At 40.3% G+C, this 16,221-nt stretch overlaps 2 protein-coding genes across 19 annotated transcripts in view; one reads left to right on the forward strand and one right to left on the reverse strand.

The window, feature by feature from the left end:
* Positions 1–16,221, reverse strand: part of Ssdp (Sequence-specific single-stranded DNA-binding protein) — a 294,147-nt gene that overhangs the window by 45,432 nt on the left and 232,494 nt on the right. For all 10 annotated transcript variants that reach the window (XM_083117122.1, XM_083117123.1, XM_083117116.1 and 7 more), the window contains 2 exons: positions 1,666–1,743; positions 1,075–1,123 (listed from right to left, as the gene is read on the reverse strand). In XM_083117122.1, coding sequence (XP_082973248.1) covers positions 1,075–1,123; positions 1,666–1,743 — 127 coding nt within the window. The remainder of the gene's footprint in view (positions 1–1,074; positions 1,124–1,665; positions 1,744–16,221) is intronic.
* The window catches only part of LOC145983942 (uncharacterized), a 48,729-nt gene continuing 38,944 nt past the window's right edge, over positions 6,437–16,221 (forward strand). For all 9 annotated transcript variants that reach the window (XM_083117132.1, XM_083117126.1, XM_083117133.1 and 6 more), the window contains exon 1: positions 6,437–6,588. Coding sequence is in view for 6 of the 9 variants with exons in the window: in XM_083117126.1 (XP_082973252.1) it covers positions 6,463–6,588 (126 nt within the window). In the remaining 3 variants the exon portion in view is untranslated. The remainder of the gene's footprint in view (positions 6,589–16,221) is intronic.

Below are 16,221 nucleotides of genomic sequence, written 5' to 3' on the forward strand. Positions count from 1 at the left end.
GCTACAATGTGAAGTCATAGGATTCTAATCGCCGCTCTCAAGGCAAATTTATTCCCACGACGATGAACACGTGTAATTTAAAACCAGAAGATCGATTTTTTATTTTATTTTTAAGCTGAATAGGAAGAGGTTTTTCTTGCATGAACATACGTGTAATTTATCTGGTGCTTGTTGCAGCTTCATGTTTGCAATTGAAAATTTTAAGTACACAAATAAATACTACGCAAATAAAATTCGCAGAACAGGCAAATAAATTACTGCGAGAAGTTGAAAATTATGAGAAATACAATATTTTCTTAATTCACGAATCAAACTCTCACGCGAGTCTCCAACCTGTAAGTGGGGAAACAAAAATAAGGTGGGGGGGGGGACTCAAATTACAGAAAGCACAAGTCCTAAACAGTATGTAGTTAACTAAAACTGTAGTTACATTTTATATTGATCTGTAGAGCAGCATGAAGTCTTACTTTCTGCTCTTGTAATATAAATTTCAAATTCTGAATAAAGTAATTTAATTAAAAACATCACTTGTTGCAAGAATATAGGCAGATCACTGTTTGACTTCCTAGATTTAATTCAATTAATAATTTTGTTTTAGTTTACTTTCATCCAGTTGTAAGGCATCTCAAGAAGGTAGAAATGGATTCAGAACAATTAATGCTAAATCCTGTTCAATAAATAAAATATAAATTTATACTTCTTTAGTGGATTTACCTTCTCCTACACACTATAATCCAGGTTCGCATATGCAATTCTTTCAATATAACGATAAAAGCAACGAGTGGTATCATGAGATAATTTGAATTTCTGTACGGATTGACCGAAACTATAAGTGCAAGTCAGTAACATCTACGTATGTCTACTATTCACTAACAGTGAAATATTTACATAACGTACAAATTAGGCATTATACGTTTTCAATGTAAATTCTCCAATGTCACAACTTGTAAACTAAATAAATAATGCCATGACAACCTTTCTAATGCAATGTCTAACAAAACTTACATGAACGAATAAGGAAAATACATTTTGCATGAAAAGTGAAACGACAAGCTACATTCTAAAGGTACTTACCTTGCCTTGTCGGGTCCATACTATTCGGGATCATTTGTTGTCCAGGCGGCTGCAAAAATACAAATATAGATTTGATTGCCTTGCGTTTTGACACTATACTATGTCATATTCATACATACATCAAGCATACCACAACACTATCATTTCACTTCTTATACATAGTTCTGCATGTTAGTGAATTATAGAAATATGAAAAATCTGGAAGGTTATCTTAAGTTTAAACATACAATTTTCTGGAATTTAATAATATCAGTCAAAACTTGATTTAAGTCTAGGTTCTGCCGGACCTACAATTTAAGTAGGATCTGAACCACTGAATATCTCACCCCAGAACAAGACATAAAAGTCTAACGTGTAACATGACAAAAATATATCATAATTCGTGATTTATTATGACCACGTATGATTTTATTACCATAAAAATTACTCAACCTTTTATGATAAACATCCAAAATGTGATGGAACTGTTACTTAACAAATATGTGTTATAAATTTGTACTCAAATAATTCTTTCTGATCTTCACATCCCTCTATTTTTATTTAAATTGAAAATTTTCAGCCAGTTATATAAAATTGTTCAAGCGTACTTACTCCGTTAAATTCGTTCCCGATTTGCGGCATCCTTACGCCCGGTCTAGGACCCGCTGGATATCTAGGTCCCATGAACGGCTGCAAACAAAAGAAAAACTATATTAATATGTGAAAACTTTGAATATTAATAATAATTGAACATGAGTAACCTGTGAAAAACTGGGAAAAATAAGAAGTACAATTTTCTTTTCAGCACATTCAATATTATTCTTTCGCTCTAGTTAAAAGGAAGTAGCAACGTGGAGCCTGCATGGTGCCCTTTTGTTGGATGACAAGTAGACAGCGCATAGAGTCCCATCGCTGCTGTTATGTGGCTTCTTAGACTCTTACTATTGCTTTCAAGTTGCTCCCCAATTGGCCTCGACAAACTAGGCGAGTCCCGATATTTTGGATCGAATTGGGAACCGCTCGTACTAAAGGGCGAGAGTGCTAAACAATCAGCCACGCAGAATATTTATGGCCGAGCGTGCAGTACGAAACTGAAATAATACACATTGCAAGTAGCAGGTGAACTAAAGTACAGAAATATGGGGAAACACTAATTTTGCATTTTATATGTTTTACGTTGCATTTGGCGATGCTAAACCGACATCAGATCTCTGTGACAGGGTGGTCAGCGAAATGTGAAGAAATCAGAGCTGCTGGACCTTTAGGGATGGACGATATCGGAGATTTGATATAGTTACCAACGATACGATATTTTTTCCGTATCGTGATATCGGCGATATATTGCTAAAATATCGTGACGATATATCGCCTACACGATATATATCGCCAAATTTTGGTGACGATATATCGTCTAGTTGATATCACCTGGACGATATTTTTTCAATATCGCGATATATCGTCTGGACGATATATTGCCCAACACTAGTTTGAATCCTGGGTAAGATGGATATACGTACATGATCGCATATTTTTCTTTCAGCATTCATTCTCATTGTCGAGATATACCCAGAGGTATAAGTAAATTAACCGAAACTGAAATAGATGGGACTTGTAAGATACAAGAGAAAGAACACCAGAGTGTAGTCCAGAGGGATTTGGATATTTCTTTCTTACGTTGCCCTTCTGCCAACTCACAAAGAAAACACACGCCCAGCCCGGGATTTGAACCCCATGGACTCCTGGCGTCACCAATCAGGAGAGGAGGTAGGTAGAAACCTGCACAAAACAACACTGTAGGTTTCAGATCAGTGTTTTGTTTATTGACATTCGCTTTTGTGAAGGTTTTTACAATCTTGATTCCCCGTATTTTGCCGGCGACGTTACTATTGGCTGATCTTCACGAAACCAGTTTCCTTTTGCCGCTCCACCCCTACTTTTCCACTGGAGTCGTCCAGTCAGCGCATGCGCACTCGAGTCGATGGGTGCTACAAAGGCAGGCGGACTATAGATCGGCAGAACACTGTCTAAGGAACGTGACGGATACTGCATAAGCATTTGCCTTCAAGTTGCAACTGACACAAAGCTGCCGCGGATGAAAGAATCAACGTCGGTTGTTTGCGTTTATGTACGCTCACCCGTGCATATGCGGACGAAATGAATCATCAATTAAGCGTTTAATGCAATTACAATATCAAACCCCAATTTAATTCGCTAGTAAAACGACTTCGTAAAACTCCTTCCGACTTTCATCATCGAGATAAAGTTCTCATATCACGTAGTTTAATAATGCAACAGAGCAAAATGGTGTCATAAAAGATTAACACACTGATCTACTTGTTTTGACCAGATCGTAGCGTTTGTTATTCAACCAGACTGTTGTGCTTCGACACTAATTACTGTTCCTTTAAGGTGCTTGCCGCCGCAGATTTCTGATACGGAGGTGAATTGTAGCTGTGTGTTTGACAAGGCGATTGAACGAATGCAATGGTATTCTAGTAAAAATACGATTAAAATGTTGTAATATATCAACTTGGAAGATCTATACTGTTGTAATGTATCAACTTGCAAGATCTATACTACCTTGAAGAAACCAAACGGAGAAACTCAGAATTATAATAATTGTGAATGTTTATTCAAACATTCCAACATATCTTACTGTTCATGTAAGGTTACAGGCGACACAAGACAAAAATAAATCTCGAAAGAATGGAAAAACAGCAAGTGTTTGTGTATTTTTGAAACAGTTACCACAGTTTCTTTCTTTGTTCATTTATGTTGGGAAATAATTTTGGGCAAACAGCGGCAGTATCCAAACTTTGTGGAAAGTTCTTGGAACACATTTTAGTTTATTTTCCCATTCAAAGACAAGAAACTAGTGAGTTTTCCATTCTATCAGCTTGTTGTCACAATCAACCATAGATATCAGAAAGTAAATAACCATATTCAAGTTATGTCAGGTAAGGAGATTTAGAAGTACAAATTTTGCTCTTTTTTATTTAGCGACGATTTCCAATCACTTTTGGCCAATCGCGAAGATGAGGATGAATGGTGATAATTTTAGATAGATGAAGGGACAAACACATAGGGACGACAAAACACGAGCCCCACAGAGGATTATATTCTTTGTGAGTTCAGATGCCAGAGCCTCGCTAGTCTGCAAAATGTAGTCTAGGGTGTACTACGTGCAAGGGAGGTTGTTGACATTTGGGTGTCTTCAGAAAGGTTCCTCTTACGCCAAACAAAATAATTTCAAAGTGGAACACCATCGCTCTTTGCTGTGAATGAGTTATCCGATGTGAATCCAGCAGCAAGAAACGTGCCAGTTACTCCTACACAATTTCCAAAGAAAATGTGGCATACAAAAATATTTTGTACTCGAAAAAAATCTTCTGAAACATATATCCCGTGGTGAAAATGGTCCCACCCAAGAAATACGAAAAATCTCCGCGAAACAAGGAGAGAAAATTGCATAGCATTCTTCCGCCTAAGCATAGGGCTTCATTAAACGGCGAGGCATTAGGAATAATTAATGCTGCATAGGCTATTACTTGCAAACAATGCTTTGATTGCTTTCGATGGACAAAGGCCAAATCCCCTGTTTACAAACATGTTATCTTCGGCAGAATATGATTACTCCTATTCCTTCTGCAGAAACAATAGACGCCTCCACTAATTCAAAGGAGACTGGTTACCAAAAGAAAAGAAAATCCTTAATTGCGTTAACCTCAATCGTGCAAATTTAATTCACTCTGAAAATGGAAATTTTCCAAGCCAGATGTGTGACGGCAAGTGTGTGACTAACAGTCACCACATGAAGAACTCTGAAATCCTGGCCACAAGAGAGACAAATGAGTCTTGTCTTCACAGTCTAGCCTATGAAATCTCCTTCGTACCGCTTCAAGAAGCAATGTTTATGATCTTATGCATTGTTCCTTCAATTTGTTCGCCCTTTGGCAACTAGTTAAGCCCTATTTTTGTGGACGCACTAGCAACACGTGATCATTCTAGCTAAGGTACGAATCACAAAAGACAAGCGGTACTGATCGGCTGCAATCAGAAAGTTGCTTTTATTATACGTTCATGGTTAATTCAGTCCGTCACCATCACATTCCGTATTCAGGGAGCACTTACGTTCGTGCCTTGTGATCAGAATTGCACACTACTCGCAAGTTCGGTTACCAGCGCAGTTGTTTGAAAGTGCATTGTATACTTTGTATACTTTATCAAGAACGGTTAGGATAACATTTTTAAGTTTATCCACGGAACGGGTGAGACACAAACGCACCCAGCACAGTACACAGACAAGAGTCCAGAATTATCTTCCAATTTATGATAAATTCACACACTTTTACTTTTGTCTTCAGTTTTAGAATCTTTCAACGGCAGTATGCAATAAATTGGTCAACAGCTTCACGAAATGAGTTCCCTGTGGAAATGACATGATACTTTTCAATTACGATCTTTTTAAACCTCAGTTTTTTCTTGGTTTGTCACTGTGAAACCTGATTTTGTGTGCGGATAATTTTACTGTTAGTTAACTATGAGTAGATACTTAAGTCTCACGGTTAAAGACTGTATCACTTATTTCTTCACAAGATGCATACCATACATTCTGAACATCCTAAAATGTGTCTTCAAAATAAATAATCGTTCCTACGTGAAATATTGAAGGCAACAAAAGCTGAAATAACATTACGACCTCCAATATATATAATATATATACATATAAGGTGATTCCACATTGTTACATCAACAACAAAAGTAATAGCCACATTGTTACATCAACAACAAAAGTAATAGTATCATGGAGGGAGGAATACCTATTTTAGATGACGTGTAGAACGAAATATATGGGCTGTTCTAAAATCAATCTCACAGTTCCATAATCTGCAGATTTCTCGCAGGGCACATATATTACTTTTCATTACGCAGAACATGGTGTTTTGCTATCTGATCACCTCAGGCCGACCTCCGTTGTAGAGTGATTAGAACAGCGCGTTACGACGCCAGAGGTCCCGGGTTCGAATTCCGGCCTAGACATGGGTGTTCTTTGTGAGTGTCCTTTCATTAATTTCATTATATCACCACTCATCCTCATCGTCTCGATTTCATTTGTGTACCACCACATAACCATGTATATACAACTGCCCCAGAGTAAATCTCGTCTGTTGTACATCATTCATCGATACAATGTACTATTCATTTTTTTCCTTAGTGCGGCTTTATCCTATTATGCTGCGAGTTCCCCTATTACAATACGTTAAAAAATAATCTCACCGACTGCCGACGCGACTCTCAGAAGTACCGATTAATGGCAACACTGCATCAGACGCGAGCCTTGGGAATAGGCTGCCCGAACAGACTTAGTCGTGCGGCAGTCGACGCAAGAGCTGCTTCCAAGGTTTGTCCATGCACCAAGTGACAAGTTGTCACATTCCTTCGCGCATTGATGGTGACTTTGAGTGGTTAAATCATGAAGTGGACAGGCAACGGGAGGTGGAACATGATGCTCCGATACCCAGATCGTTTCTTCCGGTAAGTTGCTTTTTGATTGTGATTTGGATTTTACTTCACTTTTCTGCCACTTTTGAGGCGACCGGAGCGTGGTGCTGTTACATCACCTCCAAAAATGGCAGAGATCGTGCCTTACCTCCACATCCCTTAATTGTGCCTTCATGGCACGGTGCTATTTGCACGGGGAACTTTGCTTCTTACCTTTTTACTAATAATATATTTTTAAAAAAATTGATCCAGTGTGACTTACATGAAAGCTGACAGAAAATAGCAGTTTGCAACTTATGTGCCTTCTCAGGAACACCCTAACATTGCCGTCCAATTTATGGGCATGTTGATTGAAATTTCATATGAGAAACTGGTTGCCTGAGGTATCCTGGGGAACCAAAGAGAACTCCAGTGGGAACAATCATCTAAGTGGTTTCTGTAAGGTTTTCGTCTTTGTAACATAGGCAAGGTTATGGTTTTCGCTAGACTAGTCCCAGCAACGGCATTTTCAAAATTATCTCCTGCGTTGGAAACAGACGCTAGCATTCTAAAATCTGCGTGTGTGATGTAAAGATTTACTGAAAATTTCTCGTGGAATATTCAAGTCCTGATAAACACATTATAGCCACCTCGAAAGTATCGTCGATTGGTTAATTGATTTAATTTATTTTACTTCGCTTTCCTGCAACTTTTGGCTAATCGTGGAGATGAGGATGAGTGATGAAATTGGCGAAGGAAGGAACCCTCACAAAGAACACCCATGCCCAGGCCGGGATTCGAACCAGGGACCCATGGTAGTGTGCTATAACCACTCCGCCACGGAGATCGGCGACACACATGCAATCCACGAAGATTCTGTAGAACTCAAAAAGATAACTTTCTAGAGAGATAAAAAAAATACATTTTTTTAAAACGCCATTGCCGAGGCCTGGCCAAACTTTAGACAATCGTGCTCGTTCGAAAAGTGCGCTTTCACACATTTTCAACAATTGTCGCGACGGAGGGAGGTGTTTCATTTTGTTATAAATGCGAAAGTTGTTAGTCATAAAACTCTTTAGCGGGGCAAGTTTTACGTTTGAAAGTGCTAATATTCAGTCTTGATTCTGAACATAATAAATAATATTATTTAATAAGTGTCACACACGGGACCGCACACGTTACACTGTGCTTCGTATCCCAATTTTAAACTGTGGGTCGAGTTTTGGACTGCTCTACATGAGCACAAGGTAAGGTAAACTTTCTCGTGCATATAGCACCGTGCCATTCAGGGGATGTGGAGGTAGGGCCCTACATATTCTCGATCTCGGCAATTTTGGAGGTGATGTGATCAGCACTACGATCCGGCCGCCTTTACCCCGAGGTACCCATAGATTTGAGGCTGGTTGAGTCCCAGAGCCGCTTTATGCGGGGACAGGGAATCGAACCCGCGTCTCCCGCGTAGCATCAAACGCCCTACCGACTACACCACCGCGGCTCTATTGCAACGATGAGGATGAACTATAAGGAGATGAAATAGATCAAAGAACAAATACATTCAACACTCAGAACCGAACCCAGATCGTTCGGCAGAGAGATAGTGTATATATATATATATATCTCGTTATAGTACTGCTTGGTGGCGAGATAGGCATCAGGAATCTATCCGCCATAACTGCAGGAAAAGTTAAGTACAGTGCACCGTGTCATGAAGGCACATTTAAGGTGGTGTCGAGATATGCGTTCATACAGTCTCGAACTAGACCATTTTTTTAGATGATGTGACCAGCACCACGCTCCAACCGCCGTTCCTCCCAGGGTTGGTTCGGGTATCGATTTATTTGAGGCTGGGTTAAGCGCAGAGCCACTTGATATAGGGGCAAAGGCGGAAAAATCCTAAGCTTGGATCACCCACCACGGGAATCGAACCTGGGTCTCCCGCGTAGTAGTCAGAAGTTATACAGATTTTTTTAAAAAGAAAAACACCTAAGCGGTAGTGTCCCATGCCATTCTCTTTCTTTCTCATGTATTTCATTTTAATTAGAACAAACACAAACATCCCTTAGAGCACTCACTCCGGGTCTCCCGTGTGGCAGTCAGGCGCCATACAGATTTTCTTTTTTAAAAAAGGAACGGGATGTCCACTCTAGGACCATGATAATATTCAAGTATAATTTCCGGTTTTCAAGGCGAACTTTCCAAAAATTCAAAAGTACAAAAACATGTTTTCTCTATTTGACAACCTTACACAGTCTCTCAGCACCACCCAAAGCATACGCACACACAAATATATTAACAATACAAAGGGTGTGTGTGATTCCAAAGTATCCAAAAATTCTAATTCAATTCAATTAAACGGTGTGTATGTATATGTATATATATATATATATATAAAATATTTAATTTGAGGTGCGGAGTTTACATTTACTATTTCACATACTCGTACTCGAAATGCATCTGTACAAACACAAGTCACAAATGTTACGGGATATATCAATCTACGAAAAATTGTTATTGCATAACAATTTCGAATTCTGTTTTATTTTTCACGCAGCTTTATTTTTGTTCCTCGATAAAAGTAAAAGCTAAATTGTGAAAAACATACCTCAAGTTGCAATTCTTCACGTCTGTGGAGAAAAAAATATCTTAGAATTCATGTATAATTCCCGGAGCCAATAATTCACGCAGAATTCCCGGAATTAAAGGAAACATTCCCTGAGGAAACACCTAAGCGGCAGTCTCCCATGCTATTTTTTTTCCTCACGTCGATTTTTTTCTTATTCAGGACAAAACAAAACTTTAAGTCTTGTCCAGGATTCGAACCCGGGACCCCTGGCGTCGTAGCGCGATGTGCTAATCAGTGTGGAAAGGTGACAAGGCAAAGAAATATTTAGGGACTTCATTAATATGCTTCTGTTCTTGAATACTAACTACCCAAAAATTTATTCCAATATTGTCCGAGTGGCTCGTAGGGGGTTCATCTTACTTTAGTGCAAGAGTAATCAGCACGGACGTAGTGTGATGAAGTTAAGTGCGGCCCGTGTCATTCACCACGCTTTGCAATGTGATGTTTACCAAAACCGTTACACTACGTTTGTTCGCACCGTATATTCAGGGTCCTAACTCTTTGGTTCCCAATTGGTGATTCACGGCTGCATAATACTACAGAGCATTCCCTGACATTCGCTACGAGACTCGGCGGCAAGCTGCCCGGCATCAGGGCTTGTCTTTCCCGGTGAACGGGTCAGCGACAATCGCTAGAGTCTGCTATTAAAATTACAGTTTTCATATTGTGTAGACCCTTGACTACAGAATGTGTTGAAAATGATGTCCCTCGGCTGCAACACATTCCTGGCATCTCCGAAGGAAATTGGCATTTACACGTGAAAGTTCGTCTACTGTAATTCTCCCGGATGGTGTGCGGATTGTCTTTGTATACTTTATTTCCCCATTTTTCTTTCCACTTTTACTCAGAACTGACCCTGTTACTCTAAACTTTTTTACGAGGTTTAATATAAGCGACTGTCGCGGACCCGTTCACCGGGAAAGACAAGCGCTGATGCCGGGCCGCTTGCCGCCGAGTCTCGTAGCGAATATCAGGGAATGCTCTGTATATTTCTTTATAAAAAATATAGATATCGGAAATTGTGTATTTTCTGCCACTTTTGGCTAATCGTGACGATGAGGATGAGTGATGATATGGAATTGACGAAGGGACAATCGCAAAGAACATTCATGCACAGGCCGGGATTCGAACCCGGGACCCCTGGCGCTGTGCTAATCACTCTGCCGCGTCAGAGGATCCACAGTCCGCAGAAGACTAGGAAACAATGTCCTTTTTAGTTTGGCTCCCGCTTAGCCAAATGACTAACGCTGTCGCCTTTGGTACGAGCGGTGCTTGGTTCGAGTGTCGGTGGGAGATGAAAAAATGTCGGCGTTTACTCAGCATCGTGAGGACAACTGGAGTGTTACTTGTAAATAAAAACTAGAGGGTTCCGGTGTCAAAAGCCAGGAAACAGATGCGATGGGACTCTGTGCGTTGACCACCCCAACGACTGGCCTTGGCTCAAGGGGTGTTGCGCGACGGAGTTTGGTTTAGTTTAGTGGTGTGTTGACATTGTACTATTTGCGGGGTAATAATGAAAGTGAAATATACGTAAAGCAGTGGTTCTCAACCTCTGTGATCCCTCGACCCCGTAAATTCGTGTTTTAAAAGTCGATGCCCCATCCTAACAACTTTACTCGTAAATAGGTTTCTAATTTTAAAAACTTTAGGCATACGTTAGTTAATACGTACCCTTCAAATATTAATAAATAAATTATGTGATAATCATTAGAGAATAGGGCCTCCCCAATGGCGCAGTGGTAGCGTCGCCGCCTTGTAATCAAGGGGTCCCGGGTTCGATACCCGGTGGAGGCACAAGTGGTTCGGATCCCACTTTAAACTGTAGGTCCAGTCCCGATTAGCCTTACTGTGCATAAAAGTGGACTTAAAACACCAAATCAACCAACCAACCAACCAATCATTAGAGAATATTAGTTCGATTATGTCTAGGCTTGTTGACAAATATAAAATTTGGTTTAAATTTGTTGGCAACGACTGGATCTAATGGAATATTTTAGTTTGCTCTGGCCAGTATCATTAAATTAATTTGATAAGCGCTGATTGATTTTCATTGGCAAGTTTCATTTCGGACACCGAAAAATTGTAAATTAATCAGAATATTTCCACTTCCAAAATTGATGCGTAAAATAAATTGTAAGTTGTACCCGTCCGGCAACCTCCAAACTTGGGAGGCGAGAATCAACGCGCCTTCCCGTTTAGATCGTTTGATCGCTTACCGCCACTGTTGCGAAAGCATTTTCTGTTATTGCAGTGGAATACGGAACGAAACGTTATCTTTCCATGTGGTTGCCAGCTCGGGCTGCAAGTCGCTTCACCCCTCCGGCCCTAACTCGATAAGGGCCGCACTGTTGTAATTCAAATTTGGGGGCTCCACAGGTGAGACACTTCCAGAGGCTTTCTCACCAGCATTGGCGAGAGAGAATTTTCTCTTATCGCTGGTGAGCCCCGAACAAAACGCCACTTTTCCAGGTAGTTGCCAGCTCGGGCTGAAAGTAGCTTTACTCTTCCGACCTTAAAATCGATTTGATTGATTGAATGTGCCTCCCCCGGGTATAGAACCCGGGACCCCTATATTACAATGCGACGACGCTATCACTGCGCCATCGGGGAGGCCACCCTAAACTCGAGAAGGGCTCCACGGTTTAATTTAAATTTGGAAGCTGCACGGGTGACCCTCTCCTCTCAGCGGCTTTGAATTCTCACCAGCACTGGAGAAAGAATTTCCTCTTATCACTGGTTAAGCCAGACCGGAACGCCATCTTTCCAGGTGGCTCTGCTCGGGCTGCAAGTCGTAAACTTCAAGAGAAACTCTCTCATCCCGGTATAATTAACACCAGGGCTCGATACCGGACCGCGGCCCTGCCGTTGAGAAACACTGATGTAGAGCATCAAAAGAAGAGCCGCCTGGGTGGCTGACCGCGTTAGGCATTTCACTCATGTTCTAGCTACCGAAGTTACCTGGTTCGAGCTTTCCTTTGAAAATGGCCCTTAAATTTCATCCAATCATCATTGAATTTCATCGTCGCGATCAGCCAATAGTGGCAGAAAAGAAGAATAATAATCTTGGATGCATCCTTTAGTCACGCTTTCCTTCCACTCCATTGCCGTTACCAATCCATCATGTCAGTGTGGAAACAGAAACATGTAAATGCACAATTATGTGAAAATTCTACACAAATATTCAGAAAATATGGTATGAATGATGAATATAGAGAATGTCTCTAATTACGTTAATATTTGGTATACTAACTACATTTGGCCTTCTAATCACGAATCTGTTGTTAAAATGTCGCGGACGCGTGTAAAAATTCGCGGGTAGCCCCACAAACCATTGACGGATAGCCCCACGAACCATTTCCTGCAAGGTAAGGTAAGGTTAAGTTAGGTTAGGTTAGGCAAGCATAGTTACAATTTTGTTCGTAAAACAATGCGAAAAAGCTTTTACTTTTTAAAAAAAATTCAACTTACAACAGGCTTTTTTCACGATTTCCAGACGTGTCCGCGATATTTTAACAACAGATTCGTGATTAGAAGGCCAAATTTAGTTAACATACCAAATATTAACGAAATTAGACACATTCTTTATATTCTACATTCGCTCCTACATTTAAAAAATAACTAGGTTTCAATAATATTAATTGCACCACGAATCAGTGTTGCATGGTTTCGATGGATCGTACAATTACCTCTTTTATTTCGCATTTCTGCCACTTTTCGCTAATCGCGCGACGATGAGGATGAGTGATATGATTCGATCCTGGAATCTCTGGCAATCATAATGCTCGCATATCAAAGAACATATCTGATACTTTTGTATTGGTAAATAAATACCTGGTAAGGGAACTAATAAAAGTTCTAATTTTGGTGAAACTATTATTTCATGCAGAAAACATTTCATATAATATAGTATGCTTAAGCGCACATCAACTTCATATTCTACGGTAGTCTTTATTTGTCGTCATTAGGTTGGATATCCGCCGGGCACCACAGTGATGAAAGTGCGTTTCTGGAAACTAACACCAGTTCATTTACTTGCATGAATAAACCATTTTCATACCGGATGCCGATGAAAACGACAAATTAGCCATATCGCAAAGGAAGTGGTTGCTTGGGTGCGTTATTGAATCTGCCTTGCTTACATGACAGGCGCCATGGTGACGTAATACTCCCGGTCGACTTATTCTGCATAACAAGCTCGAACCGCAGAATCCTCTCATTCATTGATCACTAAGTTGCATTTTAAAAATATTATTGAAGTCTGTATGGCGGAGATACAAAAGAAAACTGCTTGGGGCGATCGCTTCAAAAGCTTAAATCAAGACACTAATAATATTGGTCAATAGTTTTATGGACAGCGTTGAAAGTGAAAATTGCTGTACTCTTTCCCGGTTCTCTCTGGAGCAAGGGAACGGAAACTGAGAGGGAATGGGATTGCGTGGAGGGGAAACGCGACTTCGGTTACCAGTCTTCTGCTTCGCTCTGCCCACTCGATTTCCACCCCTTCTCTGCCGCTATGCGGGGTCTTGCTCCAGAGATATAGATGGAAGGGATACCATCTCTCCATATCTCCTGACTTGGAACACTAGTTACGGATGTTAAATATTCACGCGCAAAGGGTCACCGGAAGTTCAAAATTGAATCCAGTGATTTTGAGACAGTCAAATTAACAAGTTCTTCCGAAGTTTAAAAAATAAATAAATTTTTAAAAAAGTATCCCGTGATATGTTAGAAGAAAGAAAGTTTAAACTTTAGGCCCAGGCTGAATTTTGTGACACTATTTTATGTGTTTCTTATTCAAGGGAAGAAGTTCTCTTTTGTTACTTTTTAATGCACATGGTGTGCCTCCCCGAGTGCGTAGTGGTAACTTCACCGCCATGTAATCATGGTGTGTCGACTTCTATATCCGGTGGAAGCAATGCTCGAAGCGGTAATTTTGGATGCCTATTAGATGCTCAAGCATTTGAGACTATATTTTATCGAGGGAATCTCTGGAGCAATCAAATGAAAACAAGTCTCTGCGCAAGTAACGACTTGAAAGGGGAAGTGGGTGCCTGGAGACGAAAATGCGGCAGGAACTACCAGCTGTTAGCAACATCGAATCCTGCTTCGCTCCGCCCACTTGCTTTCTTCCCTTCTTTACCGTTATGGGGGACCTTGCTCCACAGTGTCCCGACGCACAGTATAGCTGTGGGATGTGATGTGTTTTAAAATAGGGACAACGGGACAGGTGAGGGATGCTTTGCGAAAATATTCCTCGCTAGGGGATAATATTCCCCACATCGCCCTTCACTTAGAGCACTGGGTGGAGGCACATAATGGTTCGGCACCCACTTTATCGTGCAGGGACATTCCCGATTAGCCTATCTGTGCATAAAGTGGACTCTGAAACAAACGCCTAAGACACTTTGTGGCACTGAAACGGAAAAGACGTTGTTAGATGTCACTGGCGTCGTAGACCAGACGAAGCCCATAGAATATGTGATATAAGTTTCATCCCACCCCTCCCCGCCCAGACTGTAAGTGATTTTTTTTAATAGCAGTTTTTGCTCCAGAAATGCAAGAACAATCACTTGAGGGGAAAAGTGTACGTAGAATTATAGATTTTCACTTCCTAATTATTATGCAATTAAATATATTATATATTGATATAATAAACTCTTTATTAAAGGCTCTGGCTAAAAGGCTTCCCAAGAACAGGAAACAAAATTTCTTCCTTTGACAAACGTGCATATGATATGTGGGTACATTTCAAATATTTCCTTCCCGAAAATTTCCCGACTTAAATTTTTCCCGTCCGGATGCGACCAAGAGATTTCTGTCCCTCACATCTTAAGCTAGTGCTCACCACAATTCGTACACTACGATATTATTCTTTCTTTACATGTTAATAATTAAATGTGAAGAATGAAAAACCACGTGTGTTCTCCTTTGAGCAGACATTCGTAAAATCGCCAATTCCTCCAACCTGCCTTTTCTAGAACTCCTCAAAATATTTACAATGCTGAAACGTTTCGTTTTTCTCAATAATTCTACAATGAACACTTGGATTTTCCCAGAATGGAGAGCTCGAAAGGTCGGGATTCACGAACAGTTGAAATTTCCCGGCAATTAGGGAATCCTGAAGGTTGGGATTTCCCGAATGTCTCGCAGATTCCGTATTCCAAAAAAGTCGAAATTTTTCAGAGATATCGAAAATTAAGGTTCTTCCACGAAACTGAGGTTGGGTCGGTAAATATTTTCCCCGTTCTGGTAATTATGTTTCGGGATCCCGCATACCGTTATTTTGAATTTAATTGATTTGATGTTTTAAGTCCACTTAATGCACAGATAGGTTAATCGGGACTGGACCTTCAGTTTAAAGTGGGATCCGAACCACCGTGCAATGTGCCTCCACCAGGTATCGAACCCGGGACCCCTTGATTACAAGATGACCACGTTACCAGTACGTCATCGGGCAGGCACACACACACACAGGATAATAAACCTTTTCCTGCTCCCACAAAAATAGGCAATAATTAGGCTGGAGAGTTCAATGAACTAACCGATCTCTCTAATTATGCACAGGTAATGATCAGGCTGGAAAGTTCATACGAACTACTAAAGAATTTTATTTCCTAAACAGTATACAAGATATGGTTACATAGAACGATTATTTTTTTATGTATAGGGATAAAAGTAGTCAAAACTACTTTCGGAGGTATGCGCTTATGCCCTGGTAGCTGAAAATTAACCCAGGGCGTCAGTTCCGTGAATTCTTTACGGATTCCCCCGCTTTTCTTTGATTCATCCTTGATATCCATTTTTTTATTACAATAATTCACTGTGACATTGGCAAGAATGTCCCAGTGTGAAGAACCAAATTTGTTCGGTTTTCCTGAACAAAGTTGGTTTCACATCATTCTACAAGGTAAGAAGATTAAGATAAAGGTTAGAAGTAGTAGGAAGTAAATAAGTGTTAGTGTTTAACATTAATATTATTTATGATCACAGATACTAAATTACATAAGTGTGTAGTTGGGTGGGTAATGTTTTCTTAGGATAAGTTTTATTGTGTGTTGTGTGCA

This window comes from Lepisma saccharinum, chromosome 2 (genome assembly GCF_977018435.1).
Source record: "Lepisma saccharinum chromosome 2, izLepSacc3.1, whole genome shotgun sequence".
NCBI lineage: Eukaryota > Metazoa > Arthropoda > Insecta > Zygentoma > Lepismatidae > Lepisma > Lepisma saccharinum.